Source organism: Mirounga angustirostris, unplaced genomic scaffold (genome assembly GCF_029215605.1).
Source record: "Mirounga angustirostris isolate CCGP_5_RB_7025 unplaced genomic scaffold, mMirAng1.0.hap1 SCAF_7, whole genome shotgun sequence".
Taxonomy (NCBI): domain Eukaryota; kingdom Metazoa; phylum Chordata; class Mammalia; order Carnivora; family Phocidae; genus Mirounga; species Mirounga angustirostris.
Window position 1 is genome coordinate 108972445 of NW_026991715.1, and position 15387 is coordinate 108987831.

General features: G+C 49.5%; 1 protein-coding gene across 1 annotated transcript; it reads right to left on the reverse strand.

Annotated features, from left to right (window-relative positions):
- Positions 1–377: 377 nt before the first annotated feature.
- SAP30L (SAP30 like) lies at positions 378–14437 on the reverse strand. Its single transcript, XM_045902157.3, has 4 exons — positions 13603–14437; positions 9543–9665; positions 7231–7329; positions 378–5679 (listed from the first exon to the last, which is right to left on the reverse strand). Exons 1-4 carry the CDS (start codon positions 13798–13800, stop codon positions 5551–5553), a joined length of 549 nt encoding a protein of 182 aa, XP_045758113.1. The 5' UTR covers positions 13801–14437; the 3' UTR covers positions 378–5550.
- Positions 14438–15387: the final 950 nt, after the last annotated feature.

The following is a 15387-nucleotide window of genomic DNA, read 5'->3' on the forward strand; positions in this document are numbered from 1 at the left end:
CCCAGCTGCCCCCCACAGGCATTTCGGCTTGGAGTCCTCCAGCCAGATTCCTGAGGGTCCATATGGATGGCTAGCTGCAGACCCCGAGCGAAGCTTTTTGCTCAGGTTATCTGGGATGTTCTGCAGCATTCAGACTCCAGCCTCTGGCGGTTGGACCCCTCAGTCTCTCTCCATAGGAGAGAGCAGGAATCAACCTCGCCACCTAAGCTCACTCGCTGTGCACTGGGATTGGAAGGGGGGAACGCGGGAGCCAGTACTCAGAGCCCGGAGGAAAGACCATTGTCACCGATCGCTGTACGACACAGCCAGGGGCCAAATACAGAAATGAAACCATCTGAAGTCCACGTGGACGGTCAAGGAGAACAACAGAATGTGTCTCTCGTTACTCATTCAGATCGTTTATTAAGAGCGAAAGTCGGGCCGTCCCATCTGTGTGATATTGCAACATGAGAAGTCACATACATACTAAGGAGACCCCACAGAATTGAGAGCCTTTCAACAGTACAGAGCCATAGATTACAAAATTAAAATACAAATGATCCTCCGAATTTGGCAGGAAACAAGTACAATATGAGGAGGCCTGGAATGGAAGGGCACTTGCTTTTTGATAAGGCAGTTACAAAATGGAACACAAACCCACACGGCGAAAACATTCCAATGGGCATCACAGACAGCAGACACGTACAGAAGGGGTCCCGCACAACCCTCCGTCCCGGGCGATGAGGTGCTCGTGGAGTGAGAGCAACCAAAGGCTTCGTGGTTTAGGACACAAGCTAGATGAAATAACAGCGTGTAGACATTTCTACCTTAAGAAGAGGTCCCACCGGGCCCCAGACTAGACTCCACCTCAAAATGTCAGATCAACTTTACCCTTCCTCACCTTGAACTTGGAAACAGTCTGTAATAAAATGAAGGGAATAAAAAGGCACCCCAAAGCACCATGCTTCCTGGACCATGACCTCGAGTTCACCTGTCCTTCGGTTCAACTGTCAAGCCCAGTACGGGGACTGGGAGGCCGCGAATCACGGGGCCTCAGAGTGGTGTCTGTCGGACTCAGGGCCAACCGAATGACACAAGCCCAAAGGACCACCTGAAAGGCAGAAGTCTGACCAAGAGATCTCAGAGCAAGCCCATTTCGTGAGAATTTCGATTCTAGGACAACACTACACCTCCCGCCAGGACTTCTGAACTCTGGTCTTAAATCATCAGCTAGTTCTATTCTCCCCTCACGTTCACTTGGCAAAACTCAACTGCTTTCCTGATCGTGTCACACAGCCTTGAGTCCAGCAGGTTGGTTCACAGCCCCTGGGAGCCAGGCTGGCCTTGGGGACCTCTCTGCTCAGTGGCAAGGTCTCAAATATCTGAAGGCACCTTACTCTGGACAGGACTCGAGTCATGTGCAAGTCAGAGTGAGAAGAGCTCTGGACAGGTCAGGAGGACAGGAGGTTAGTCCAGACAGTGCCCTGTGACTCAGACAGGTCGTTCTCAATGTCAGTTTCCTGTCTTCAAAACCAATGATGGGGCAAGAGTAACCTTACAAGACTTTCCAGCTTGAAAATATGGCACTTCTTAGACACAGAGACATGTGATGCGCCCCTCCCCCAAGGTCCTAAGCTTTGTTTTCTCCATAAAAACAATGTGTGAAGTACTTGCAGAAATCTTAAGGTACAAGCTCTCAGCAGCCATGGAGCCCTTAAACTCCACACAGAGCAGTATTTTACAATTTCCTAGCTAAAACTTTTCCTAAGTGACGTGAGCATCAGTTTTTGTGGGGCAAGCACAGAACTAGGGCCCCATCCCTTCTTAGGTTATTTTTTTAATCAGGCTGATAGCATCCCCTCCTCCCTGACCCCCTCCATCAGCTTCCGCAAGAACACGGGAGGAGAACCAGGCTGATGGGGTTTCCACAACATCCTTCAACAAGGAACTAAGTGGACCCATGCTAAAGGGGAAAGACAGCCAGGACACCAAAATATCCATCTGCTAGCTGCTCCTTTCAAAAAGACAACTGCCGTGCCCTGGGACAGTGCAGCAATGAGGGTCCTTGGCCACGATGAACAACTTGTTCCACACGGCCCCTGCTGGGCAGAGACTAAGGTGGAAATGACAGAGAACACAGAAAAGCCAGAGGTTTATAGAGATGGAGCAGGCTTCCCCAGGAGGTAGTGAGTTCCCTGACCTCAAAGGTGTTTAAGCCCAGACTGCTCAAACCCTTGGTGGGACAGTTGTAGGCAGAATGTCAGCACCTGTGGGGAGACTGGACTGATGACTTAAAGACCCTTTCCCAACTTTTGGATCTCACCATTCTAACAACCGAGAGCCTTCAGGTGACTTCCATGAAGCAACTTCTCTGGGATCCATGGTCTGGATAGCCTATTTCAACAGACAAGACCTCCCGAGTAAGTACCCTCTCCTACTTTCTCCCTTTCACCAGGCAGTTAGTTGTCCTGCAGGATATTAACCAAAAAGTTCCCACAAAATAAGCAGCTGAAATGCCAAGGTTAGATGCAACGTTCCAGCTGCAAACAATTATTAATATCTGTTCTCTGGAAGCCTAGCAGTGAATATTTAGCTATGACAGGAACTTCTAACAACTTGGTGGCTCTAACACATAAGTGAAATTCCTTGTCATTTTACAATGCCAATCCTGAAGCCTTTGGTTTCAATCTTTCATGGGATTCGGCTATGAGCTTTTTCACGTGATGTTGCCAACCTAAGAGTTTGTTGAAATAAGAAGTTTGTCCATTTGTTTTTTTAAAACCCTAAATCGAAGCAACACGAGTGGCAGGATACTGGCATTTCCACGTGACAACCTTCAGGGTATATGAAAGAACCATACCAAGCCGGACCGAGGCAGGAACCATACTCTTTAAGAAGACAAGGTCAGCTCTGGATTTCACATTCCAGTTTTGCCCAGGAGCACCAAGAGGAGAGAAGGCAATGTTGCAACATTATAGGTGGAGAGAAGCGCAAGAGTCCTTGGCAGGTGTATAAAAATGTAGGCAGCCAAGATGAACACTGCTTTCCCCAAACTCCACTGCTTCGGAGCCATTTCTAACAGGCAGAAGTCTCCTGCCCACAGATGAAGCCTTGGGAAACTGCCGAAGAGGCTAAGGCAAGTGGCTTAGTGGTTTGATGAAAGAACAGATTTCTGCACACAAGAAAATCGTAAGTTCATATAGCTTTGTCTTTTCTCTCATCTGACATGTTTTCAAAGGTTGAAAAGATACCCACAGCCTCCATTTTCCAAAAGCACCTCTCTTTTGAGGGAAGGTGGCAGGGTGGACTCAGGTGCGCAGAGCATCTGGCTGAAGGTGAGCGTTTCCCCAGGCTTCACGCTGGAACAAAAATATTCTTACAGAGACACAGGAACAGATGGATCCCAACACCACAGCTTCTTGTACAGAAATGTACTGTTGTCTCCCTCAACTGGGAAATAGATTTGCTGTTAAAGAAATAGTGACATGACCTACACATCGGCGATTTTCACTTCAACATCAGAAAGATACATTTTCTCAGTAAGAGATGGACATTTCCAGAGAGCAGGTTACCAATGCCTTCACCTGTAGGCGCCATCTGCCCCCCAAACTGTGGCCTGATGAGAAAACACTCCCCTTGACAAAGGGGGCCTGGTGTTTGATGCCTTCAAGACTTTCTAACTCAGTCTCTCAGGAGAAAAACCTACATAAGCAACAGAACTTTGAGCCTTCTTGACGTCTGCACATCGACATCCTTCAGCTATAAGCAGTGAGACAGTCTCTACATACTGAATCTGAATGACTAAAAACACTCAGAGAGCACCTTGATGTGCCATCCACAGCTGGGTGTATTAAAATAAGATCGCCTCATAGTCTAGAATATGTTCTATGCACATTCATTTATACATATTTAAAAAGGCTGCAATCTGCTAGACATGCATTTTGAACACTGGTGAACGCTTTGCTGCAACGGAACACACTGCATTTTAGTGAGGGGGTGGCCAGTCCCCAATCCACAGACAGCATGGTCCTCTGCCCCACAGAACCCAGCCTTTAGACACTGCACCGCCCTGCTTAGCGGGGGTTGTGTTCGGACTTCTCTGTGCTGATGCTCAGAGTAAGCCATCTATGAGACATTAAAATTCTCTGCCGGGCTAGGCCATCCACGGCTCCTTTTAAATTTAAGGCTTAAGAAAGCACTCACAATTAAAACTGAGTAAGAAAATGATACTTTTGACCGCAATATGTGTCAAGATGGTCAGAAATTAGAATCCAAGTCCTTTTCTCTTTTGTTCCATCCCCTATTCACATCCTTTGTCCCCTAACACACTGATTAGAAACTTTTGCAAAAGCATACTTTTGGATATAAAGCTTTGTTTTCAAAGGAGACTTTGGCTCTGATATAGTAAGATACAGGAATCTGAGTTTTTGAACTTTAAAAAAAAAATCAGGTAGTTATTCATACTTAAAAAAATTGTTTTAGCAATCTCCGCCCCCCGCCCCCAGAGGGAGGCAAACTGCTCACAAAAATGAGTATCAGATGGCACTGACCTTTGTTGCTCAAACCCATGATTTGCTGGTGACCCCAAGCCCAGGGAGTCATGGCCAGTCAGACTTTTTGTCCCAGAATTGGACTTCGGAGCAGGCATCACATGATCCTTGGCAGCTTTCTTGGTGGCTGTGAACTAAGGATTAGTATTTCTGAAAACACGAGCCCCAAATCACTAAATATCTCCATTTATCGAAGCATTTATGGCCTAGGAGGATGACTGAAGTCAAACTTTATAATTTCACCCCAAAGAGTAAAGCACAGAGTGATGTGCAAAGAGCTGCATCTCCTGCGAGGGCCCCTGCCTCAGTGTTTCTGGAACCTCCGCCAATATAGGTTGGTGCCTGCGACTGCCCTCAAATCCTCTTCTGATGAGAAACCTCCTGTTGGTGCATCAGGATTTCCTCCACATTCTAGAAGTTAAGTGGTGAGCCACAGAAATGGCAGAGGTCTCATTAACTAGAGGTGTGAAGCGGATGCTACCAGGCTGGCAGTCGGCCACCCATACTGACTGACTGCTTACTGTGTGCCGGGCAGCGGCCAGTGAGCGGGGACCACTGTCAAACCGATTTGCTGATCAACGACACAGCCAGCAACAAAGCGGGGCATGACTGTGCCCACCAGACTGGGGTCTACTTGCGCTTCTCCGGCTAGCTGCACCCCACTGCTCTTCCAGGCCTATACCTCACACAAGGCAGCGTGGTCGTACAAGGTGAGTACCAGGATATTTTTTATCCCACATTTCCAGTAGAATTGACTTAATGCGTTGTTGAATGCTGCAATACATCATTTTTAAATCTCTCAGTGGTCTTGTTTTTTCAGTCCCGTAGTTGCCTTAAAAGAAAGTCTTTGTATGCACATGCTGAACATGAGAATATAATCCTCCTGACCAAAAAGATTTACAGTATTCATCATTCAAACTTTTTTATTTACAATAAAATTGAACAGTCTTTACGGGCTTACACGTAGCAGATTTCACCTGTGCATTCAGCATTATACTTCATTCCTTGATGTACTTGATCCTCACTCAAGCTGTTTGCCGCCCTCCGATTTCTGGTCCAGTCGACTCTTGTTACTCTTCACCATGTAAATGAAGTAGGCGAGCGTCTCTTTTTCATTCACAGGTATGTTCCTGAAGTGTCGGCTGACAGTCTGCATGGGGGAAAACACCAGAGTCTGTTAAAGCATCGTATACATCAGGGCCACAAATTCTGAACTGTGCAAAAGAAGGAGCAGGGGTTAGCTTCCAGAGCCTGGGAGGGGGTTATGATCCCTGCAGAACTCAGACGCCCTTCTCTCCTAGGCGGCTGGGTGACTTGGTTTCAAGGCCTCCAAAAGCAGCACTTGAACCTACAACATTCCCAAGGTGCAGTTCTATTTCAGTGGCAGCTAACTGTCCATCATGGCATAATCTCAAGGGCACCCCCAAGGAGGAATAGGTGGGGACGGCTCTGCTTGGCTAGCTGCTACCATCACCAGCTCTCAGGCCCTGGCATCACCGGGCAGAAAAGCGTCTTTTTAAAACTGTGTCAAATGAATAGCCAGTTGGACAGATGTTAAGTGTTTGACCCAAGAATTCATCTAAATAGTACATAGCTGCCTCTTGAAAAACACATCACATTTGAAAAAGAATTCGTCATTTACTGTGTACTCCTGACACTTGGCTTTGTTTTACAAGTCCTGAGAATGCAGGTCTGCCCTTGCCCCACCTCATCCCATCCCTTTCAGCAGGGGAATGCTGCCAAATGGGTAATGTGACCTTAAAGTAGAAAAGAGTTGTGCACTTCTATCTGTTTTATCTAGATGCTGGGGAATGAAGTTTAAGAAAAAATGATGGATCAGCAAGAAACCCCTAAAGGAAAGACCAAAAACCAATGGGGCTGTCAAACTTTAAGGAAATCTCTGAATGGGTTGAGGGGGCTAGGACAGATCAAAAGAGTCCGAGAACTAGCACTATAGAGTGGTGACCTCTGGATGGTAGCATTCTATTTTTCTTTTTTTCCATCTTCCACATTTTCAACAATAGGCAGAAAAGCACACTGAGAAAAGAGGGATGAGAGGAAACTTGCACAAATGCCAACAGGACAGAAGTATCAAGCCAGGCTGTCAGTAGGTTCAAATAAGGGCCAATAGAGCATTTCTCCCCCTCCAAATTTTACTAAGAGCTCAGGGTAAGAGAAAAATTTCTTGGGTTCTATTCATTATAATAAATACTTCCATTACCAACATCAGAGAAGAAATCAAAGGAAAAACTAAAGAAAAAGAATAGCTCCCACAGAATATGAGCAAAGGTTTTGGGGTGATTAATCTGACACACTGGATGTGCAGGAAGGACCATATTTATATGGAATCTTACAAAACAAGATTCAAACAAATGCACAAACAAAAGCACACTCAGGACTTATAATCAGGAGTCTGGAGATTCAAGGCTCAGTTCTACTACTAATTTGCTGTGTGATTTTCAGCAAGTCTTTTCCTCTCTCGGTGCCATGGTTTCTTTTATAGAAAGAGGGCCTTTCCAGGTCTTAGAGCTGTGGGATTCTAGATTGTACGAGAGAGGGAACAGGAAGTTACTTGCAGAGCTAGGAAGTTACTTGCAGGGCATTATGATCAACAGACACATGTAGCAGCAGGGAGAACCAAGGTCACCATCAGAAGCACAACGCTGGCTCTCTCTTTTTGCAGTGCAATTTGTCTACCTACTTCTGCTAACTGGGCCTTATTGAAGCCTGGTCTGGTCTGCAATTTGTAGTGTCGTTTATAACGCCGTAGAGTGTTCACCTGCAGCTGGAACAGATCAACCTGGAGAGAAGAGGAGAAACACATTATCCATCACCTGACTAGCCACAGCTCACTGAGAGCACACTACGTGCCCAGCACTACACTAGGAGGGGTGGGGGGAGGGGGGAAGAGGACTACAGAGATGTCTTAGAAATGGTCCACTGAGGACTAATAACTGGCTGGGAGGACCAAAAAAAAAAAAAAATCAAAAACCGAACAAAACAGTGGAAAAAGAGTTCTAGCTGGGGAGGGGTGGTCCCAGGAGGCTCACAGAGGCGGTGAAACTTATAGCTAAGGAGAGCAGGGCTTAGAGAGGCAGCGGGTAACAGGACTAGACTAGGGAATGAGAGAGAAGACCATGAACGCAGAAAGCCAGGAGATGAAGCGACAGACTCGGGCGTCATAGGCAATCACGATGGGTTTAAAAGGTGAGACTGGAGGGTAACATGTCTTGAAAAGCAGAAGGAGTGACCATAGGTGGTAGGGGGTGATGTTCAGGAAGACGGATCTAGTGGTGGTTTGTAGGGAAGATTGATGGGGGGTGCAGGCGACCGTGCTGAGCAGTGATCGGAAATGAGATGCTCAAGTGGAGCTTTGGAAGCTGGTGATACCAGAGGGGGACACCAAGTATGGGGAGCAAAGGTAAACCCAGAGAGGCATCCTGGAGGAAGACAGGCTTGAGCTTGGTAGCAGATCAGATGGAGGGGCGTGAGATAGGACAGCGGGAGGTACTGCTGTTCCCAGAGTTCTTCCCTAGGCTCAGCCTTCAGGTATCAGAACCCTGAACAACTCTCCAGAGAAAACTCGAAAGCTACTGTGGCGAATGTACAAATCAGCAGGTTAGGTTGGGGTCTCTGCAAATGACTGGATAACAGAGGGAAAGGACCCCCCCTTTTTTTCTAACACAGGAAGAGAGGAAAGCTGCACAGTCATTAAGTATTGAAGGCCCAGAAAGTTGGGCTGCTTTTACCTGCCTCTAAAAGAGATGTTCTTGCTTCAGGCAGGTGGAGAGCACTTAAAAACAAAATGAATGATCAATATGAGGGACCAAAGTCCTTCATTCTTTTCAAAACATTCCTCAAACCCCCTTTTTTTTTTTTTTTGTAAAAAGCACTGAAATTGAATACATCCATTTCTTTATGAAATAATAATACCAATGCTGAAGGCAATAGAAAAATATTGTAAACCAATGCTAGAAAAAGGGATACAGGGAGGGGCAGAGGGAAAGGACCATATTTTCAAAGGCTTTCTCCACATCTGCAGACAAAGGCCCGCCTACTCTTTCTATTCCTACGCAGTCATTTCCACTCTGAGTGCTAACAGGCGGTTGCCTTATGAAATATTCACGTGTCAAAAAGTCAGTGTACATTACAAACGGGTTTTCTTCTGCTGAGTCTGAAGTGAAAACAACTTAGAAAAAAATCCAATACTCCTTTCTGTAGCCTTGCTCGGCAGGCACCAGCACCCTGAAGGTTCAAGAAGCCTAGGTCTCATCGTCCAGAGCAACGGGCCTCGGCAAGGGTTGGTTTTGCCCCCAGAGGACATCCTCTAATGTCTGCAGGCACTCTTTGATGGTCACTACTTTGGTGACTGGCATCTAATGGGCAGAATCCAGGGATGCTGCTAAACATCCAGTGATGCACAGGACAGCTCCCACGACAAAGACTTCTCTGGCCCCGCATATCAACAGAGTCAGGGCTGAGAAACCCTGGGCCCTTATAACTGACTTTGGAATGGCTCCTGGGGAACCAGAGCTGGGGAACCAGGGACCAGAGTTGATATGAACTGACAATGTACACCTTCATTTTGCAGATCAGAAAACAGAGGGCCAGTAACTTCCCCCAAACCATACAAGCTCAGTCTCCAACTCTAAAGCCAAAAAGAGGTTTTAAAAAACTTGACGTCGTGGTTATATTCAAGAAGCTATCAGGGGCTTCCTGAGGAAAGACAGTATGGCCTAGTGGAAAGGGCAGTGGCCCAGATGCCCCGAACTGTGTGTGTGACCTCGGGTCTCTATGCCTGTCTGTAGAACGAGGGGGCAGTGAGACCAGCTGATTTCTAAGTTCTCAGCTCTCAGATTCGGTATTACCATGATTCTATGATTCACTTTTCAGATAAACCACAGCAAAACAAAGAGGACTAAAATTATTTCTTAATCCAAAAAGCGGACCAGGCCAGAGATAAAGATCACATTAGAATCCATTCTTTCTCAGGCGGACTTCTTGGACTTTTACCTCAGGAATGTCAGTATCATGCTCAGGAGAATCTCCGCCATCATCACTTGTCTTCCTCTTCCTTTTGTTTCGTACGCTCTGGATGAAATTTTTGTGGAAGTCGCAGATATACAGGTGTCTTACCTGATGGGAAGCAAATTAAAGTGAGACTCGCCAATTCCATGGGAACAGCAACAGGTATCTATCGAATTATGGGGCTTCTCTTCTTTGCAAGGCATTGAAGAGACAGAAGGAAGAACAACATAGAGGCCCTAATTTCCAGAAGTCTACTGTTGAGTTGTAGAACAAGAAGCCGACAAAGGGACACAAACACTACCAACACACTGGGCAACAGCTTATAAACTAAGTTCCCCCTGAAGGCTGGAGATAATAAATGGTAGGGGTTCAGCCAAGGAAGAGAGGCCCGTGGCTGGGATAGTCAGTGTAGAGGTCCCTGACTAAACAGGAGGATTTATGGGTAGACAAGAAGCATTCCAGATGGGAAGACGAGCCAAGACTTAAGAGTTTCAAATATGGGTGACCAAGAGATTCAGGGGTGGGGGCACGAGAACAGCTTAGACTTTCCTTCAGACTAGACAGTCCCCCAAGGTTTTTGAAGCAGAGAGTGATGTGACTTACAGGAGTTATGAATTTACAATGGGATGGAAGGCATTGTCCCAGGAAAGAGGAAAGAAGGGACTGTGGTAATGGTAGACAGGACTTCCTATTTTTACATTGACAACAGCTCCTACTGTAGGACGACATCTGAAAAACTTTATTCCTGTGTATCAGAATAATACTTCTTGCATCACCACACATCTGGTCCACAAAGAGAAGTGGGAAGAGATGCAGAAAGGCTCTTTCTCCCAGAAACCACACGAAAGAAGCTGGATGCTACTGCCGACTTCCTAGCGCGGGCTGGGGGCATAACAGCTGAGAGGTAAACATGTTTTTATTCAAGAATGTAAGTACCAGGGGCGTCTGGGGAGCCACTCAAAACCCTAACAGAAACAAAGTGCCTCTGTCAATGACTTGGGGGTCTTGACACTGGAACAGATGGACACAAATGTTCTTGAGAGACTTCTGAATTTGAATTTATTCCTTCAATTCTTAAAGACAAAAGTAAGCGGATAGGAAGCCAGCATCAATTAATTCAGACCTTTGCATGGAGAAAATAATGAAAACTGCTTTTTAGTCCGATGAAGCAGCACTTTCACGGGGTTGGACTGGTGAGTCTGGAGCACTTTTCAGTTTATACCGTGGCCGTGTCTTGCGCACGGCAGGCATTCTCTAAGCGCACTGGAACTGGCACATGCGGTCCCTCCTGAGAGCAGCCTCGGCCAGCAAAAGCCACCGTTTACATATGGTCGCATATTCGAGAAGCCTTGCCGGCACCCACTCTGCCAAAGGACTTTGGGACACAGCCTGTGTCACCGTCCCAACGAATCCCTCCTAGCTGATGTACAGTCCACCGGACATGCTGTTACTGGGGAAGAAAGCATACTACCCCTCCCCGATGGGAAGCTGGCCCTCCCGTTAGCTAGTTCCACGTGCAAACTCTGAGATGAAGCAGCTCCTCAAATTCATAGAGGGACACACTTGGTAGGAGAACAGGCAGAAGAGGTGATGTCCTGAAGCTGTGGCTGGGAGGTTTCAGGTCAGGACACTAGAATAATGGAATTCTGGATGGAAGAGAACTTAGCAATCACCAGTGTAACCCCACTGGCCCCAATCTCATTTTCTACGGAGATAAACGGAAGCCACACAGATGGGGTTATGATCTGGTCAAGGTCACACAGGCCTTCTGACCCCCTGTGCATGTCCTTTCCTACCCCAGCATTTTCTTTATACTGTTTTCAACTTCCACTTTTCTCCAGAATAAAGCAGAAATATGTCAATTGGAGGAATGTTTGAAAGCATGTTATATATTAATAACTCATAGCGCACGGCCAATGTCTACATGAAATGAGTTTAAGCTGCCTGAGTTGGATTTCTGGTGTTATTATTTAAAACGTTTCTCTGCTAGGCCCTTTTACAAGATAAATAGTCATTATTTCTCCTTAACCATTTTCAAGTACGTGCTGGTGTTCAGAAATTTCAGAGCTCGGTGGCCTTTGGGGGCTAGAGGTGGAGGAAGAAGGATGGTAGCAAAGGTTCCAGGGTTTTTCTTTTCTGTTTTAACTTTCTGCAACAGCTACAAATTCCTGTAACACGGCAGTTACTTAGAATTGAATTCCCGCCCAAGCCTGTGAGAATGAGGTAGAATCCCCTTCAGAAATAATGATTCTGCGCCACCACCTTGAAACATCTTGAGAGTGATCCCCCCGTGAGACACTACTCCTCCAGAAGCACTACGTCTGGGGAACTCCAGGGCCAGGCTCACGCGGCCTCTCTTGTAGACAGTGCGTGTGAAAGCACCAACACAGTTCAACACCGGTTCCCCAGCGGGGTCACCAGGTAAATGGTGCCCCAGTGGCAGCAACACAATTGTTCACATGTCATGGCATCCAAGGCTTTAACAGAACTGGAAATTCCTTCCCTCCTTCCTCTTTTTTTTTTTAAGGACAGGAAAATATAAGCTGCTCAAGTAAAGGCTCCCAACCACCTACACAAAAGGTAGGCAGTGTTTCCAAGAGGATGAATTCACTGCTGTGTTAGAATTAGGCATTTCACTTCAACACGTGTCCTAAACTGGACCTTAGTGTCTAGCCAATTGTTTGCTCTCTGATGAATTCCTTTCATTCATTCATTGATAGAGATTTGTAGTAAGAAAGCCATTAACTCACCCCCAGCCATTTTAAAAAACAGCATCTTTCAAGAGTGGCAAAGGTACTGCAATTGTTAACGTAAATAAATAAATAAATAAATTGGGGGTGGGAGGGAAGAGCCTGGAAGAGGTGGGAAGATTTTTTATTTATTAGCACTTCATCAAGGCTTATGCATGGGGCTTGGAAGTAAGTCAGATAATGGGTTTAAGAAATTAACCAGCCTCTTAGTCACTGTGTGACTTTGGCTCTGTCATTTCTTATCTCTGGGCCTCAGTTTCAACTGTAAGATCCGAAGTAGAAAGGTGCGTGTCCTTTCAGTTTAACAAGCAATCTCTAATTTCCTCCAACAGTGTAATTTTGGTCCTAAAACAGAATGGATGTTAACCACCTGAGCTTTTAGCAGGTCTACCTGAATACTAAATACCCCCTTAACTCATTTCCAATTCCTAATCACAAGGCAGCCACTTAAGGCTTGCAGCAACAGATGTCAAACTAAAAAGTTCTTAATTGGTTGACAATAGGCACATCTTTAGAATTGTTAACTAGAAGTGGTGAAATCATACAGGAAAAGTTTTACTATAATTAGGCACAAAACACAGGGCTATTCTATTCAAATTTAAAGCCCCCTCCCTAACGCCCTTCTACAGAAGCTACCCCTAAGAAAATTGATTTTCTTCCTCCCCCTCACCTGGGCTGCAAAGAGCCTCCTCCCGAGACCTGGCCTTGGCCTTATTTCTGCCACATCCTTCAAAATCCCACTTCCCCACAGCTGCATGCCAAGCAGCGAGCTCGGTGACCCTCTGCAGAAGCCGAGGCCGCGGCAGGGGTGGTGGGGGGTGGGTGGGAGTGGGAAGTAACTGCCACCTTTCCTTTTCTGAAGGAATAACAGGGTTCCGAGAAGGAGACAGAAGTTGAAGAAGAGCCGGGTCCCTTCATCACCCTCTCCCCAACACTTGCTTCTTTGCCAACAGAATCAACCCAGGTCTCCAGGCCCCAATATCTAAACCAATACAACAAGCCCTAAACTGTTGTCAAATCTTCCCAGGCAGGAAAGGTCCTCGGTAGCCCCCCTCCCCCCGCCCCCAACCTCCCGGATTTGGGCAGAATCCCAGTCCGAGCCTGCCTGCGCTGAAGCGGCCTTTGAAATCCCGAGTGCAACTCCCCAGTTTGCAGATAAAGGGCGGCGAGGCCCAGGGCGGGGAGGGCCCCGGGGTCCGGCCCGCAGCCGGGGACAGCGGCCGGAGGGCGGCGGCGCGCGGGGACCCAAACGGGGGCAGGGGAAGGGGAAGGGGCAGGGGCGGGGGCGGACTCACGCTCTTGTCGATGTCCAGCTTGAGTTTCTTCTGCGAGATGCTCTTCTGGACCCTCTTGCTGAAGGAGGCGTTGCCCGCGGGCCGGACGCAGCGCTCGCCGTCCTCGATGAGGCAGCAGCTCTGGCCGTAGCCCGGGGCGGCGGCGGGGGCGGCGGGGGGCCCTTCGCGGCTGTCCTCCTCCGTGCTAAAGCCGTTCATCTCCCCGCCCCGGGCCGGCCCCTCTGCGGGAGGGTCCCCTGTAGGCCACTCCGCGGCCGCGCGCCCCGCGGGGCAGGTCGCCGAGGCCCCCGCACCCGAGGGTCCCGGAGTCCGTCCCCAGACCAGGCGCTGCCCTGCCCCGCGCCCGGGAGGCCCGGCTCCGCTCCGCCGCGCTCCGGCTCCTTCGGCCCCCGGCCCCGCGCCTCTGGAAAGCCCCTTCCTCCCCGCTCGAGGCCCCGGAGTCGACTCCCGCGGCTCGCAGGGCCCCACCGGGGGTCACCCGGAGGCGCCTTCTGCCGGGGGCCCAGAACCGTTACCCTTCGGCGGGGGCGTCCGGGAGGGCGTCCCAGGAAGCAGCCGCTCCCCGGGGACTCCGGGCCCGGCTTGCCAGGGGGTTTCGAGGGCCCCCGCCGGCTCCCGCCTTCTTTCGGCTGCGGGGCAAACTCGCCGCCGGGCAGCTCTCCCGGGGTGGCGCGGCCTCCCCGCGCGGGGCCCGGCCTCGAACCCGCGGCGCCCGGGCCCGGGGGCGCGTCCGGCTCGCCCCACCCCTGCAGCCGCTCGGCTGCGCCCCGAGTCCCGCGGCAGCCCCTGGGCCGCCCGGCCGCCGCCCGCCCAACGCTCCGCACCACAACAGTTCGCTCCCCCGCCCTCCGCGGGACAGCGGAAGTCCCGCCTCCGCACGGCCATTGGCCGCGTTCGCTCTCTGGGCGGGGCCTCTGCCGCCGCTGGCGTGCCCCATTGGGCGCCTCCGCCGCCAGTCCCTGGCGCCTGGCTACTTCCTGGACTCTGCTGGGATGGGTTCAAAGTAGAGAAAGTGGAAGAGGGAAGAGTTACCCGGTTGCGGGCGGGGAACGGGGCCGCGCACTCTTCAGGCCCGGGGAGGGTTGGTGAGCAGGGGCCTGGCTGGACCGAGGGCCAGACTCCGGGAACAGAGGAGCCCATTCGGGGGCGTACAGAAGTACAGACGTGGGCAGGGGTGCGGAGGGACAAACATAGGGAGGGGCATTTGAGGGGGGACCTTTCGGGGATAGAGGTTCTGTCACGAGAAGGACAGACAGGGTAAAACCGAAGAACCAGGGCCAGAGGACCCGCAGACCGGTGGGAGGTAGGGTGGTTGAAATAGGACAGAAAGCCAGACATGGCGGGAAAGACTGAGGGACAACCCGGTACAGATACGTGGAAAGACGTGCAGAGGAGATGATGAGGGTCTGATGGCGGGTATTGCAAGGTAGTCGGATGCTTGAGGGTGGCGGAGACCTCAGACTGTGGAGACTGGGACTGGCTTGGTCCGCGCGGAAAGAGAAGGAGAGGGAGGAAGAAGACCCCTGGGGGCTTGGGTGACCCCTCGGCTGGGAAGAATCGGAAGTCAGTATAAGGTCTGGAGGGTGGACTCGGTGAACCGCGGGGAAGAGGAGAGGCTGCGGAGGACGCGGAGAAAAGGTTGGGGGTGGAGGATCGAGGGCCAAACTCGGCATGGGGAAGGGCTTGCGTGTCTTGAGCCCTCCCTGGATCTCTGTAAGCTGTAGCTTCTGTTGCTTTAAGCCTCCCGGTCTATCTGCGAGGTGACCTACCAACTCCCTGAGCTTG

Coding starts and splice junctions, on each gene's coding strand:
- SAP30L (XM_045902157.3), bottom strand. CDS start 13,800: ATGAACGGCTTTAGCACGGAGGAGGACAGCCGCGAAGGGCCCCCCGCC. Junction 9,666..13,602: donor AGCTGGACATCGACAAGAGC/GTGAGTCCGCCC, acceptor GCTTCCCATCAG/GTAAGACACCTGTATATCTG. Junction 5,680..7,230: donor ATAAGGCCCAGTTAGCAGAA/GTAGGTAGACAA, acceptor TCCCCCATGCAG/ACTGTCAGCCGACACTTCAG.